The 16546-nt window shown below is 46.7% G+C and overlaps 1 protein-coding gene across 6 annotated transcripts in view; it reads left to right on the top strand.

Annotated features, from left to right (window-relative positions):
• LOC119953188 (A-kinase anchor protein 2-like) overlaps positions 1-16546 on the top strand; it is a 139159-nt gene that overhangs the window by 118351 nt on the left and 4262 nt on the right. For 3 of the 6 annotated variants that reach the window (XM_038777173.1, XM_038777175.1, XM_038777177.1), the window contains 3 exons: positions 4161-6360; positions 11065-11234; positions 16123-16161. In XM_038777173.1, the coding sequence (XP_038633101.1) occupies positions 4161-6360; positions 11065-11234; positions 16123-16161 (2409 nt within the window). Of the gene's footprint in view, positions 1-4157; positions 6361-11064; positions 11235-16122; positions 16162-16546 lie in introns of all 6 variants that reach the window. The other 3 variants (XM_038777172.1, XM_038777174.1, XM_038777176.1) reach the window with 2 other exon arrangements.

Below are 16546 nucleotides of genomic sequence, written 5' to 3'. Positions count from 1 at the left end.
CCCGCTTTCAAGCTGCTGAGATGCGCGAACACCCGCGCCCTCTCCATGTCCTTCTCCACCTGTTCCTCTGCCTTTGGCACACTGACCCCACCATCCTCCTCCAATACCTCTCCACTGTCGTCCAGCTGGATGGGACTGCTCTCACCTAGTTCCATTCTTACCCATCCTGTCATAGTCACAGAATTATGGTATCTCTTCTTGCTCAAGCACATTTGTTTCTGTATTCTTCAAAGATCTATCCTTAATCCTTTCCAATTCTCATCTACAAGTTTCTGTTCAGAGACATGATCTGAAAGCACAGTGTTCGTTTTCACGTCTGCTGACAACACCCAGCTCTACCCCAGTGCCATCTCTCTCAATCATAAATTCAAAGAGTTTTACAAGCACAGAAAAAGGCCCTTCGGCCCATCGTGTCTGTGCCAACCATAAAACCATTGCCTTTGATTTGTCATCTGGTTTGTCTAACATTCGGTTTTGGATGAACAGAAATGTAAATATTGGGAAAACTGAAGTCATTGACTTGGGTCCACATGTCAAACTCTGCTCTTGTTTATTCTTTCATGGGCTGTGGGTGTCGCTGGCTAGGCCAGTATTTGTTGCCCATCCCATAATTGCCCTTAAGCAGGTGGTTGTGAGCTGTCTTCTTGAACCACTGCACTCCATGTGCTGTAGGTAGACCCACTGCTGTTGGGAAAGGAGTTCTAGGATGTTGCCCCAGTGACAGTGAAGGAACGATGATATATTTCCAAGTCAGGGTGGCGAATGACTTGGAGGGGAACCTCCAGGAGGTGGGGCTCCTATGTACCTGCTGTCCTTGTCATTCTAGATGGTAGTGGTTGTGGGTTTGGACGGTGCTGTCTGAGGAACCTGTGAGTTCCATACAGTGCATCTTGTAGATGGTACACACATGGCTGCCAATATTCATCGGTGGTGGAAAGAGTGAATATTTAAGATGGTGGGAGGGATGTCAGTCAAGCAAGCTGCTTTGTCCTTGATAGCGTTGAGCTTCTTGAGTGTTGTTGGAGCTGCACTCATCCAGGCAATTGGAGAATATTTCATCGCACTCCTGATTTGTGCATTGTAGATTGTAGGCAGGCTTTGGGAGGGTCTGGAGGTGAGTTACTCGCTGCAGGATTCCTAGCCTCTAACCTACTCTTTTAGCTACAGAGTAATGAATACATAAATTTAAAAAATTATAACTGAAATCTCTTCAGAGCGCTGGAGGAACTCGTGTTCACACTCCGTTCCTGTCAGTCACACACATGTGGTCCAGTTATTTGGCTGATCTAGTTCACTTACCAATGGTAAGCCCGCAGGATGTTAATAGTGGAGGATTCAGCGATGGCAATGCCATTGAATGTCATGGGGAGATGGTTGATCCCTCGCTATTTACTCTATCCATCCCACTGGCAAGAGTCTGTATGCAACCTTGGTGTGACATTTGACCTTGAATTGAGTATCCAAATTCATCTCTGTGCCGTCACTAAGAAGTCAATTTCACATCCATAAGATCACCTAACATCACACCTGTCTCCATTCATCTACTATTGAAACCCTCATTCATGCTTTCACTACCTGTGGAGTTGACTACTCCAGTGCTCTCCTGGCCAACCTGCTTGCATCCTTTGTAAACGTCAACTCATCCAGAATTCACAAGAGATCCTGTCAGCCATTACCCTTACAACCACTGACCTACATTGTCTGCTGACTAGGCAATGCCTTGTTTCAAATCTCCATGACCTTGCTCCTGTCTATTTCTGTAATGCCTGTGATCTCTGCAGTCCTCCATTTCTGGCTGTGTGCTTTGCTGTATCACCCTCGCACCATTCCCATACAGCTTCCACATGACCACTATGCATCAAATAATTGAATTGTCTGTTGCAAAAGGAGGTCATCCAACCCATTTTGAGTCTGAACCTGCCATTAAAGAGCTACCTAGCGTAATCTCACTTTGCCACTCTTGGTCGAGAGCTCTCTAATGTACGTCTGCATTAACTCTCATCTAATCTTTCTACCAATTACTTCTATCGACCTCTCTGCTAACAAACAAATTCCTTCCTATCCATTCAATCTATGGCTGACATCATTTATACACTTCAATTAATTTCCTCCTTTAAGAAAGCAATCCCAGCCAGTCCAATCTTTCCTCAAAGCTAGAATTCTCCATTCCTGACTATATGCAATGATATTTAGCTGCTGTTGCTCTGGGTAACAAGACAGTTCTTTATTGGTGGTTATGGACTGCTGATAGCCACAGCTACTGGCTGATTAATCGGGTTGTCCCCATGCGTCTTGTGAGGGTTACAACAGTGACTCATCCCTAATCACTCCATCTGAATGGCTTGCAAGGCCTTTTCAGAGGACACTGGGGCCAAACTGTGTAAGGATGGCAAACTCCTTTCCTAAAAAGAGAAAGCAAGTGGACGCTTCTGACAACCTGGCCATTTTGTGGTCACCATCATGGAGACGGACTTCCCAGAATTATTAATTAATTGATCTTAAATTCTGCCAGATGGTGTGGTGGAATTTGAACCCATGTCCCCAGAGGGTCCCCAGAACCTCTGAATTAATAGTCTTGTGACATTACCACCACACCAGCACTGTCCCCTTAAGTATACCAAAGCACCCTCTCCCCCGCTGAGTATATTGTAATAACTGTGTATAAGACAGGGATAGCCACTTTCAATTTGAATTATTGCCACCACCAGTACTCAAATGGAAATACACAAGCTTCTTAGAACATGATCCACAGCTTCCATATTCAGTTTCTGAGAATCAGATCATCTTCCTGTGTGCATACAATGTCCATTTTGCGATGTCCATTAGTGATGGATGTTGAGAACTATTCAGCACAACGACTTGCTTTGTTCGACAAGTAGTCCATTCAGTAAGAAGAGTCTTCATCAGGCCAACGTGTCAAAGCCACAGGTTGGGCAGATTCCTGATGTGGGCTGCAATGGCCCATTGCACCCCAGAAATCACTGCTGGGCACGTGTCCGCATTGGCTCTGGTGCCAGCTCAAGCTCACTCTGCTTGTTATCTACCCCACAGCCTCTTTGTCCCGGTGTTGGGCTCAAGGAGGTGCTGGCTTAGGCAACAGCAGACTGAGATGGTGTGCTTTTTGATGCTTTGAGCTGCTGCTCAGTGGCGAGTGATCATATGTATGATGTAAAAGGGCTCCAGTTAGGAAAGTTCCAGAAAGTGGGCGGCAGTGAGTACTGCTATGTGGGCCCAATGTCAGCATTAGCTGTGAGTGTTGGCAAGACTTGTCATTGCATATCAGGTACATGGAGATGCACATTTGTATCTGTACACAAGTATACAGAAACACACACACACATACATGGGTATACACACACATACATGGGTATACACACACATACATGGGTATACACACACATACATGGGTATACACACACATACATGGGTATACACACACATACATGGGTATACACACACATACATGGGTATACACACATATGCATGGGTATACACACACGCATGGGTATACACGCATGGTATACGTACGCATGGGTATACGCACGCATGGATGGGTATACGCACACGCACGGATGGGTATACGCACACACGCACAGGGGTATACGCGTACACGCACATGGGTATACGCGCATGTACACACACATGGGTATACACACATGGGTGCATGCACACACATGGGTACACGCACACGGGTACACGCATGCGGGCACAAATATATTTCTCTCTGGAAATTGCAAGATACCTGTTAACCTGTCTCTCAGCACTGAGTCATGATCTAATGCAGAGCTTTGCTGCAACTCCGGAGCTTTCCCGCTGTTACAGAGCTGAGGGAGAATATTTCCCCTCCTCCTGTTCCTGACCAGTCCTATACACTGTTAGTGTACTCCATTCTGGAGAGCTGACGTTCTTCCAGTCACGTGTACTCTTGGTAGTTTAACTCCTAACATTAGATGGTATCACCATGGAAATTGTGTTCTACACTTGAGAGCAGCTACCTAATACATGTTTAATTGTAACTAGTACAGATTGTATGCTACAGTTTCACTGTTCGTATGTACTGTGATGATGAACACTCCTTCCTGATTCAGTGCTATGAATAAGGCTCTCTCTCAGTCACTATGTGGCACCTCAGTGTGAAATATTGTTTTTGTCTTTAGCAGAAGCCACCGACTTTGGGGATTCCAGTAGAGGCGTCTGTGGTGAACACGGTGGAGTCTCAGCCAAGTGCCACAGTCTCCAAGGATCAAGTGCATGGGAGACTGCTAAACTCTGATATTCAGCCAGTAGAAGATCCAGAAAGTAAATTTGTGCAGAGCAAGGATTCGGAGCAAGACCCAGTTCCTTCCAAAGATACGAAGGAGATCCCCCCAGGATTCAGCAATTGGCTAGATGAACAGAAAGAGAATGAATGTGTGCTGAAGGAGGGAGAGGAGAAGAAATCTGCTTCCCCCGAGGACCCCCATATACATACTGATACTGCGGGTTCACTGGGAGAAATGGAGGGAACTGAGAGAAACGACTGCACCAACAAGAATGGGCCTTTTGTCATTCTTGAATGTTCACCTCCAAATCTGGAAAATGGAAGACTCTCTCACAATCCAATCACACTGATAGATTCAGAATCTTTTACGTCCATCACTCCTAAACCTGAGATTAATTGTAGCAACGATGTTATAATTCATGCAAAGAAGGTTTCTGTCATTCCGTACTCGGACACTGGCGATCCGGATATTTCAGTAAATGGTGGTTCCAGAGCTACGATTTTCTCCGAGGCGGAACAGGAGGAAGGGCGGCCCCCCTCCGCAACATTAACCACCATAAAGAGAGAAGCGAACTTTGACCTTCGAACCTACCACGCTGAGAAAAAGCCAACAAGACTCTTTTCTGATGAGGAGGAAGGTAACCAGACAGTAACCATTAAAGGAACAACCGATGAGGAAATGCTTGCAAAGGAGAGGAGCCAGATAATTAGAAATCAAGCAATGAAGAAGATTGCCACCATTGCTGAGTGCGGGGGGTCAGCAGAGCAAGTCGACACAGAGAAGAAACTATCGCTTGTAGATTCCACACCGAAAGAAGCTGAAACTCAGATGTCTGGGATAGAAGCCAATTCATTCCCTTTCCCTAACGAATTCTCCGTCGCTCACCCTGAAGGCATCAGCACTGAACAAATAAACTTCAGTGTTGCTCGGCAACAGTTCCTGGAGATGGAAAAGTCACAGCAGGAAGCCCCTAGGAGTCCAAGGCTCTCTGCCCAACCCTACAAGGTCTTGAACCAATCTCCCAGACTGTCTGAATCAAGCAAGTCTCTTCCCCACAAGGGCAGCAGTGTTTTGGACACACATCCAGTGGTCGCTCTAAAGGCTGTTACAGTTCATTGCATACCCGATGACGAGAAGGGGAATGCAGAGGAGCATTCCACTAAAAGTGAGAACATCTTCATTGCTGAAAAGGTTCCGACTGTGGAAAATGGTGATGGTGAAATGTTTGTTGAGACCCGGCGGAATCTTGCTGTGTACTCCTCAATCGACGACCTTGATTCTGGGTTGGGGGAGATGTGCAATGACTACAATTACGGGTATACAAGTGATGGTGGAGCATCAAGTGAGATGCTGAATGTTGGGACTGATAACGGCGACACTCTTGAATCCTCTGACCAGAAAACTATGTTTGAAACTCCCATTGAGAAGGAAATCCGATTGGCAATGGAAAGGGAAGAGTGCCTTCGAAAGGAGCGAGGAATTAGGAAGTTGGGATGTTCGGAGGAAATGGTGCAAATTAAGACCAAGCCGCTATTATCTCAACTCCCTCCAACATCTTCTTTCTCAAAATCAAAAGACAAAAACCGAATGGTCTTTTTTGTTCAGAGGGAAATTGAAATGGATTCGAAGAGGGAAGAGAAGTTGAGACAAGAAGGTAAAGTTAAGGGTCTGTATGACAAAGGGATTCCAGAGGAAGTGGAAAAACGCAAAAAGGTTTTTGAACAGCAGGTAGATGATGTGCCAGTTGTACCACAGCAGAGCAGGCATCCAAAGGTAGCCAGTTCTGCTCCACAGGGACCTCTTGAGGTGGGCAACATTCCAGAACAAAGAAACACAATCCAAATGAATGCAGCAGAATGTAAGGTAATCTTGCGGGAAAGCCCAGACTATCAGCTGTTTAGTAAAAGTAGTTCAAAGCCAGACCCTGTCACGCGGAGCACGGCGACAAGACGGGCAGAAGGCCAGCCAGCCCACGATGAAGGACCCTTCACACTGCGGCCATTGAAGTGCCAGACCACCTCGCTGATTGAGCGGGAAATTGAGGAAGAACAACGTCGGGAAGAAGAACTCCGGGCTCGGAAACCGATCCATTCTTCAAGTGAGTGTATAGGGCTGGAACCTCCAAGGCTAATGATGCTGAAACTGCCAGAGTTCATGCCGTTACTGTGCTGAAACTGACAGATTTTTAATTGGTAATGGGTTGAGGGGTTAGGGAGAATGGGCAGGACGGAGGAATTACGGCGAGGATCGATGTACCATGATCGAATCGTGGAGCAGATTTGATGGGCCAAATTCTGCTCCTAAAACTTAAGAAATTGCCCCCTTCGCAGTCCCTCATCCCCTGGCAGGCAGTCAGTCAGTCAGTTCCCCCCCCCCCCCGGGCCTCCCTAACAGTCAGTCAGTCCCCTCCCCCCCCCCCCCCCCTCCCCCGGCCTCCCTAACAGTCAGTCAGTCCCCTCCCGCTTCCCTAACAGTCAGCCCCCCCCCCTCCCTAACAGTCAGTCCCCCCCCCCCCCTCCCCTAACAGTCAGTCGGTCAGTCCCCTCCCACCTCCCGCCTCCCTAACAGTCAGCCAGCCCCCCCCCCCCCCCCCCCGGCCTCCCTAACAGTCAGTCATCCCCCCCCCCCCCCCCCCTCCCCGCCGCCTCCCTAACAGTCAGCCAGTCGTTTCCCCCCCCACCCACCCGGCCTCCCTAACAGTCAGTCACCCCCCACCTCCCTAACAGTCAGTCACCCCCCCCCCCCCCCGCCTCCCGAACAGTCAGTCAGCCCCCGCCCCCGTCGTCCGCCCTCCCTGACAGTCAGCCAGCCCCCTCCCCCCCTTGCAGGCAGGCAGTCAGTCCCTCCCACCAGCCATCTGGCAGGCAGTCAGCCCCCCCCCCCCCAGCCCACCCGGCAGTTAGTCAGTCGGCCCCCCTGGCAGTCAGTCAGTCAAGCAGTCAGTTCCCCGGCAGTGAGGCTCCACCCTCCCTGTCCCCCCCTGCCCTCCCTGTCCCCCCCTGCCCTCCCTGTCCCCCCCTGTCCCCCCCTGCCCTCCCTGTCCCCCCCTGCCCTCCCGCACTCATTGCCACTCTCCCTCCCACATCCCGGATGGTGCTGGGGTGGAGGGCAACGGGAAAGTTCTGCGATAGGGTGATTGGTGAAGAGATTAAAATGCTCATGGTGCACAGGTGATGGTCCTGGGACACTAAAACAAACAGAAGCTAACTCTCGGTACTGAAAATACAAACAGCAGAATCATTTGCAGAACTGAGAAAATGGGAGCAGTGGTTACAATCTGAAATTGGGGAAAGCATGCGTGAGCCTGGGTGACGATAAACACACGCATTGAAAATGAGTAAACGGAATGGGTGGGTTTGGGTTGAATGCCAGGTTAAATTTTTAAAATCTGTTTCCCGTTTTATCCCAGACAATTTAATCTAGTTGACGGCTTGCTGGACTGGAGGAGACTGTGTTTACACTTACCTCTTTGTCCCAGGCCTGAGAAGGTTCAACAAGCAGCTGCATCCCACCCCAAACAACCTTTCCCCACGATACCATCACTGGGACCCAATTACCATCCTCACCACCATCAAAAGCCCTCAATTCCCACCTCCTCGCCCTCACCTTCAATCTCCCAATCATAGCTCAGGTCAAAATTGGATTAATAATAAAGTATTCCTTTAACTCTGAGCTGTTGTGTTTGTTGACGATTGTTATGTATCCCTTTGTGAGAGATTGTGTGCCGGATTTTCAAATTGGGGTTTCAAATCTGATTCCTGGTAAATTAATGTTCCTGTGTGCGCACCTCAAATTTGCCACTCTTGGGAAGCTATTTCCAAATGGGGCTGGTTTAGCACACTGGGCTAAATCGCTGGCTTTTAAAGCAGGCCAGCAGCACGGTTCAATTCCTGTACCAGCCTCCCCGGACAGGCGCCGGAATGTGGCGACTAGGGGCTTTTCACAGTAACTTCATTGAAGCCTACTCGTGACAATAAGCGATTTTCATTTTTCAAATGCTAATGCCCTTATTGAGCAGGAGCTGAGCTTGACTTCTGTCAGTGAAGCAGAGTGTCTCCAGGAGGCAGGAGCTCCCTGCCTGATGCTGGCAGACGGCCGTGATGATGGGTGACGGCCGTGATAATGGAACAGACTGTTCCTGAGAGGAGCAGCAATGTTGAGATCATGCTGCTGCAATAAGGATAATGCACGCGACTCGGTGCAGTGTGCCCCATGAACTGGCACTTTTCATCTATTTAAAACAAACTTCCAGATCTGCCTGCAGTGAATCTAACAACTGGACACTAATGTGCATCAGAAAGAACAGGAAATCTCCATTCCCTGTTCCGTTAACCAATTAATAAGCCGTTAATTGGAATTGATCAGGTTCCCATTCCTCCCCATCCACCCTAAAACCATGCTGCAGACACAGGGTGTTGGATTCTAGGGACCACCTCGTGGTGCACAATTCTAAAATTGTGCCCGCACCCAATTCAGACCTGGTGGAAATTGAAAATCCTGCCCTGTGTGTTGGTGTATGTGTGTGCGAGTGTGACGAGGAAGAGGTGTGCGGTGCGTTTCTGTATTGGTGTGTGCCTGTGTTGGGTGTGTGTTTGTGCATTGATGTGTACCTGTGTTCGGCGAGTGTTTTGTGTCATGGTGTGTACCTGTGTTGGATGTGTGTTTGTGTATTAGTGTGTACCTGTGTTGGGTGTGTTTTGTGTGTATTGATGTGTACCTGTATTGGGTATGTGTGTGTGTATTTGTGTGTACCTGTGTTGGGTGTGTGTGTTTGTGCATTGATCTGTACCTGTGTTGGGTGTGTGTGTGTTTGTATATTGATGTGTACCCATGTTGGGTGTGTGTGTGTTTTGTGTATTGGTGTGAACCTGTGTTGGGTGTGTTTTGTGTATTCGTGTGTACCTGTGTTGGGTGTGTGTGTTTCTGTATTGATGTGAACCTGTGTTGGGTGTGTGTGTGTTTTGTGTATTGGTGTGAACCTGTGTTGGGTGTGTGTGTGTTTTGTCTGTTTGTGTGTACCTGTGTTGGGTGTGTGTGTTTTGTGTATTTTTTAAAAAAATAATTTTTATTGAAAAAATTTTGATTTTATACAACATTGACGCACCTTAGTAAAATACCGAAAATAACAATAATATTAACAATCATATACATTCGGCCCATCCCCATGAACAACCCAGCATTTTAACAACAACGCAAATTAACACACTATAAAGTTACAGAATAAACACTACAATAATGCACACCCCCCCCCCCCCCCCCCCCCCCCCCCCACCCCCGGGTTGCTGCTGCTATTGACCCAGTTACCTATCTCTGAGCCAGGAAGTCCAGAAAAGGCTGCCATCGTTTATAGAACCCTTGTATGTCACTGATCCAGGTCTCCACGCTTGGGGGCCTTGCATCCTTCCATTGTAACAGAATCCTTCGACGGGCTACTAGGGACGCAAAGGCCAGGACACAGGCCTCTTTCGCCTCCTGCACTCCCGGCTCTACCGCAACTCCAAAAATCACGAGTCCCCACCCTGGTTTGACCCTGGATCCAAACACCCTCGACACCGTCCCCGCCACCCCCTTCCAGAATTCTTCCAGTGCTGGGCATGCCCAGAACATATGGGCGTGGTTCGCTGGACTCCCCGAACATCTGGTGCACCTGTCCTCACCCCTAAAGAACCTACTCATCCTAGTCCAGGACATGTGGGCCCGGTGCAGCACATTAAATTGGATGAGACTAAGCCTCGCACATGAGGAGGAAGAGTTGACTCTCTCCAAGGCCTCCGCCCAAGTCCCGTCCTCTATCTGCTCCCCGAGTTCCTCCTCCTATTTAGCCTTCAGCTCCTCCACTGATGACTCCTCCACCTCCTGCATTACCATATAGATGTCAGACACCTCCCCCTCTCCTACCCACACCCCCGAAAGCACTCTGTCCATCGTACCCTGCGAGGGCAGCAAAGGGAATCCCTCTACCTGTCGCCTAGCAAACGCCTTTACCTGCAGGTATCTGAACACGTTCCCTTGGGGTAGGCCAAATTTATCTTCCAGTTCCCTCAGGCCCGCAAACCTCCCGCCAATAAACAGGTCCCTCAATTTGCTGATGCCCGCCCTTTGCCACCCCCTGAATCCCCCATCCGTGTTCCCCGGGATGAACCGATGGTTGCCACCCAATGGAGCCTCCATCGAGCCCCCCGTTTCCCCCCGATGCCGTCTCCACTGTCCCCAGATTCTTAGGGTCGCCGCCACCACCGGGCTCGTGGTAAACCTCTTGGGGGAGAGCGGCAACGGCGCCGTTACCATGGCACCCAGGCTCGTACCTCTACATGACGCCATCTCCATTCTTTTCCACGCCGCCCCTCCCCCCTCAATCACCCGTTTACGCACCATTGCCACATTGGCCGCCCAATAGTACCCCAGAAGGTTGGGCAGCGCCAGCCCGCCTCTATCCCTTCCTCGCTGTGTGTTTTGTGTATTGATGTGAACCTGTGTTGGGTGTGTATGTTTGTGTATTGATGATGAACCTGTGTTGGGTTTGTGTGTTTATTGATGTGAACCTGTGTTGGGTGTGTATGTTTGTATATTGATGATGAATCTGTGTTGGGTGTGTGTGTTTTGTGTATTGGTGTGAACCTGTGTTGGGTGTGTGTTTGTGTATTGGGTGTGTACCTGTGTTGGGATTTGTGTATTGATGTGTACCTGTTTTGGGAAGTGTGTTTGTGTATTGACTGTGAACCCATGTTGGGTGTGTATTTTATATGTGGGTATTTCCATGGGGGGTATTTTTACTGAAGGAGATATTTTAACCCCTCTGCAGCCAGAGCCTCCACACCAGAAAGCCCAAATTCCACCTTCAGTCTGAAGTTTCCTGGACAGGCTTCAAGAACTCGGGCTTCAGATGGTGACCAAGCCAAAGGCCTCCCAGAAATGGTTCAGAACCAGGAAAAGCACAAAGGGAAACCATGGGAGAGAAAGGACGACTCTTCTGTAAGTTGAAAGTTTAAGAAGAAATACATGCAGATATTCCAAGCTGAAAAGGGCTTCATAATCTACATTTAAAAAAAAAATTCCAATGAAGGGATTGAATTTGTTTATTGGATTTGATTTAGTGTGGCCAATCCACCTATGGGTTGTGAGTTTATGATCTACATTTGACGGAACAGCTGGAAACATACTTTCTAGCATCAATAAATGTTCAGTCATATAGTAAAGCAAACTGTCATTGGAGTTCTGGTCTCAAGCACCTCAGTTCCTTTAAACTAGAAGTAACTGGTGATGGTGAAAAGGTATTTAATGCCATCACTCTTTTCTGCATCACTCAAAGTCTGAAGTTTTTCAACTTTAAAAACTGGAGGAGGCCATCCAGTCCTTTGATTCTGTTCAACCTTTCAACGAGACAATGGTTGCTCTATGATCTAACTCATATACCTGCTTTTACTCCATATCCCTTAATATCTTTGACAAAAATCTATCAATCTAATTTGTCAAATTACTGATTGACCTTGCAACATTTGCCTTTTGCAGAAGAGAGTTGCAAACTTCCGCCCCTCTTTGTGTGAAGAAGTGCTTCTGAATTCACTTCATGAAAAGTCTGGCTCTGCTTTTTAGACTATGATCTCATAGACTCCCATCCATCAGAAATCGTTTCTCTCCATCTACCCAAAATGTTTTCCTTCCTATCTTGAAAACATGCATCATACCACCCCTTAATCTTCTAAATACCAAGGAATGCAACCTAGTTTGTGTATCCCTCCTCGTAATTTAGCCCTGGAGTACAGGTAACGTTCTAGTAAATCTGCACTTCACTCTCTCCAAGACCAGTCTATCTTTCCCAGCTGTAGTCTAACCATTTTGATTATTTAATTTAGCTATTCATGACATTTTCATGAACTATATACATGGACCTTGAAATCCCATTGGATCTCCACATTTACTAGTTTTCACCCTTTTTGAAAGTACCTTGTTAGGTCCAAAGTAGATTACGTCACATTGAAATTCTAATGGGCCAGGGTTTGGAAAATTCCAAAGTGTATCATGGAGTTCATCTGACCCACAACTTTTAATAGATTTTTGTAATGGGGAGCGCAAGGGTCCACTCTCCAGGTGTTACGCAACAGAGACCTTAAGTATTTTAAAAACAAAACAATGTTTATTCTATGAACCCAGTTAACATTTTATAAACACACAATAAAGATCTGATCAACCACCAACACCTGTAACCCCACAGATACAATACTCTATAGATAACTCTTAATACCTTTCCTAGCAACATCCATAAGTTAAGCCCTTTTTAAACAAAGACAGCAGGTTTAAATTCTCTACAAAAACAGGTATTACTTTGAAACCATCAAGTGATATGGAGACATTCTTTAGCTTGTAGAGAGAGAGATCGTTACACATCTGCTTGCTTTGAATACAGCTCTCCAACTCTGAAACCAAAAACAGAGCCACAAAGCAGCTTTACAGCTCAAAACAGAAGTGAAAGACAGCCCAGCTCCACCCACTGACATCACTGCAGCTATTTGATAAACACCCATTTCTTAAAGGTACATCCACCTGACAATATGTGCCTATTCTCTTGATCTGTCATTATAATTTGATCATTACAACATATCTTTGTGTTATTGATCTCTAACTTTCTATCCCTGGGTTAATAAATACATTGAACAATTGAGACCTTAACACAGATGCTTGAGGGACGCTATTATTAGTCAAATCCAGTCAGTTAGGGTACTTGTCTAATGTCCTTACTGTCTGTCTCTTGCTGTGTATCCAGTCTCCTCACCAGGGACACTTACCTTCAATTCCATTACATAGATTTTTACAGTGCAGAAGGAGGCCAGTCGGCCCATCGAGTCTGCACCAGCTCTTGAATGCCTCGATTATACCTATCCCCATAACTCAGTAACCCCAGCCAACACTAAGGGCAATTTTGGACACTAAGGGCAATTTATCATGGCCAATCCACCTAACCTGCACATCTTTGGACTGTGGGAGGAAACCAGAGCACCCGGAGGAAACCCACGCACACATGGGGAGGATGTGCAGACTCCGCACAGACAGTGACCCAAGCCGGAATTGAACCTGGGACCCTGGAGCTGTAAAGCGATTGTGCTATCCACAATGCTACCGTGCTGCCCAGACTGTCAGTCTCTTATGAGGGACTTAATCAAATGCATTCTTGAAGTTGTTAACATCTATAGACATTCCCCTGAGCGTGATATTTGCAGTCAGCTGAATGTTTTAGTCACTTGATCCCTAATTCTAGACTCTAGTCATTTTCCATCACAAATGTTACACTGACTGGTTATTCATTCCCTGCTTTCCCTCTCTCACCTTTCTTAAATAGCAGAGTCAGATGCTCAAATTTCCGATCTAAAGGAACAGTTCCTGAAAGAAGGGAACTTTGGAAGATTATAGTTAGGGAGCTGCAATATTCTCACTGACATCCTGTAAAACACTGGTATGGAAAGTACCTGGTTCTGGCGATTTGTCATCTTTAGGGACATTCATTTCTTCATTTCTGTTCTTTTGTTTACAGTGATTTTAGTGAGTCTCCGAACCTGATTCAATATGCGTCCCATTGAGATCACAGAATTGTTACGGTGCAGAAGGAGTCCATTTGGCCCATCGTGTCTGTACCAAATGAGCATTATGACAGTGCCATTCCCCTACCTTTTCCCCGTATCACTACACATTGTTGCTATTCAAATGATCATTGAATGCCGTCTTGAATGCCTCGATTAAACCTGCCTCCACCACACTTCCAGTCAATGAATTCCAGGCCCGAGTCAATCATTATGTGAAAACGTTTTTATCACATCATATTTGCATCTTTTCCCAACCGCTTTAAATCTGTGCCCTCTCGTTCTCGACCCTTTTACAAGCGGGGACTGTTTTTCCCCATCGACTCTGTCCAGCCCCCTCATGATTTTGAACATCTCAATCAAATCTCTTATCCCTCTTTTTAGTACCGTGGACATTGCCTTAGCAAAATCCTGCCAAAACCCTCTGAACTTCGGGAATGCCCAAAACATGTGGACGTCATTTGCTGGGCTTCCCGCGCACCTCGCACACTATCCTCAACCCCGAAGAACTTACTCATCCCAGCCTCTGTCATGTGTGCCCGGTGGACTACCTTAAATTGTATCAGGCTAAGCCTGGCGCATGATGAGGAGGTATTAATCCTGCTTGGGGCATCCACCCAAGGCCCCGCCTCTATCTCCCTTCCTAGCTCGTCCTCCCACTTGCCCTTAAGCTCCTTAACCAGAGTTTCCTCCACCTCCAAAAGCTCCTGGTAAATATCAGATACCTTCAACTCTCCCACCCAGTTACTGGAAACTACTCTATCCTGTATCCCCCCTGGCGGATCTACCACCTATCTGCTCACTCTACCAACTTGTCTTTGTCCTTTTGAAGTTCCACATTGTCCTCTTTACAGTTTACAAGTTTTGGATCATCTGCAAACTTTGAAATTTCCTCCTGCACGCCAAGATCAAGATCATTAATATATATCAGGAAAAGCAAAGGTTCCAATACTGACCCCAGGGGAATACCACCTACAAGCCTTCCTCCCCCCAAAAATGCATTGACCATTACTCTCTGAATCCTATTATTCAGCCAATATTGTATCCATTGTATCCACGTTGTTATGGTCTCTTTTATTCCATGAACTATAACTTTTCTCACAAGATTGTTGTGTGGCACCGGGTCGAATGTCTTTAGAAAGTCCAAGTACACCACATCAACAGCATTACCCTCATCGACCCTTTTTGCTACCTCCTCAAAAAACTCCAGCAAGTTAGTTAAACATGATTTCTCCTTTAGAAATCCATGCTGGCTCTTCCTAATCAACCCATGTTTTTCTATGTAACTACTAACTCTATCCCGAATAATTGTTTCTCGTACCTTGCCCACTTCTGATGTTAAACTGACTTGTAATTGCTAGGGATATCTTTACAATCTTTTTGAACAAGGGTGTAACATTTGAAATTCTCCATCTCTCTGGCATCTCTCCTGAATCTAAAGAAGACTGGAAGATTACGGCCTCTGCAATTTCCATTCTGGCTCATGATGTAAATACTGATGTAACCTAATTGTTTTTTTATAAATTTAGAGTAAATTCATCTTTTCCAATTAAGGGGCAATTTAGCGTGGCCAATCCATCTACCCTGCACATCTTTGGGTTGTGGAGGCGACACCCATGCAAACACGGGGAGAATGTGCAAACTCCACACGGACAGTGACCCAGAGCCGGATCGAATCTGGGACCTCAGCGCCGTGAGGCAGCAATGCTAACCACTGTGCCACCGTGCTGCCTGCTGTAACTTAATTATTCACTATGTCTGACATTCCTTTATTTTCATTGACCAGATCACACTGATCAATTATCCTGCTCCGAATTTTGGAATATAGGTGAATATTGGGCTTGATTTAAAATGTTTCATATCAATAACCTGCCAGCCTCATTTGTGAAGAATCGCTCCTCAGATAGGAATCGTTGGGCTGTTGATATCTTCAGCCTTCTGAGTTTTGTCTTTAGAAAAGGAAGAATGGGGGGAGACCCTTCTCCATCCTTTCTTTTTCAAATTTGTATCTCTCAAAAGTAAAATGGGTCTTCATTATGGCTTAGTGCTGATCTTTTTGAAGTGTAAAGCCCAACAGGCCCGATTGAATGGCGCCTACAGAGCAGCAGAGGCTGCCAACTATACGATGATCTCAATGAGGCTACAGAATATCGACAGGCCTGATCGACAATTCTCAGTTAAATCAGTCAGGAATGAGAATTGTGAAAGTGAAGTCAGGCAACAGGTGTTTGTTTTGTTATAATGACATCTCTTCAAATTCCTGATGCAAGTTTTGTTTTCAACTTCAGTATGCTGGTATCGAGGCTTCTGATGACATCAACATTGAGGTAGTTTCCTTTTGTTACTGCCAGCCTTGCTATCTTGTCACCCATGGCACACCGTAAACTTAGCTCCATTTACCATTCTATGTTACTAACTGCTTGGCTGCTGCTTTGTAATGACTTTGAGGAGCGGACTGACGGACTGTCTCGCCGTACTAGATTTCTGGTGCGGCACGCAGTCAGAATTCTCCATTTGGCCGGCTGGTCAATGGAGGTTTCCCGTTGTGGGGCAGCCCCACGCCGTCGGGAAACCCCCGGGCTGCCGGCAAAACGGAGAATCCCGACGGCGGAGAATTCAGCCTATGATCTTTAAGTAGCGAGTGTCGTTTCACTAATGTTGCTGCTTTTACTAAATCACTTGCAATGACGATTGTTCTCAGGTTTTAATTCC

The sequence above is a fragment of the Scyliorhinus canicula genome, chromosome 18 (genome assembly GCF_902713615.1).
Source record: "Scyliorhinus canicula chromosome 18, sScyCan1.1, whole genome shotgun sequence".
NCBI lineage: Eukaryota > Metazoa > Chordata > Chondrichthyes > Carcharhiniformes > Scyliorhinidae > Scyliorhinus > Scyliorhinus canicula.
The sequence above is the reverse complement of the archived record's forward strand: the minus strand, read 5'-3'. Positions and strand labels throughout refer to the sequence as shown.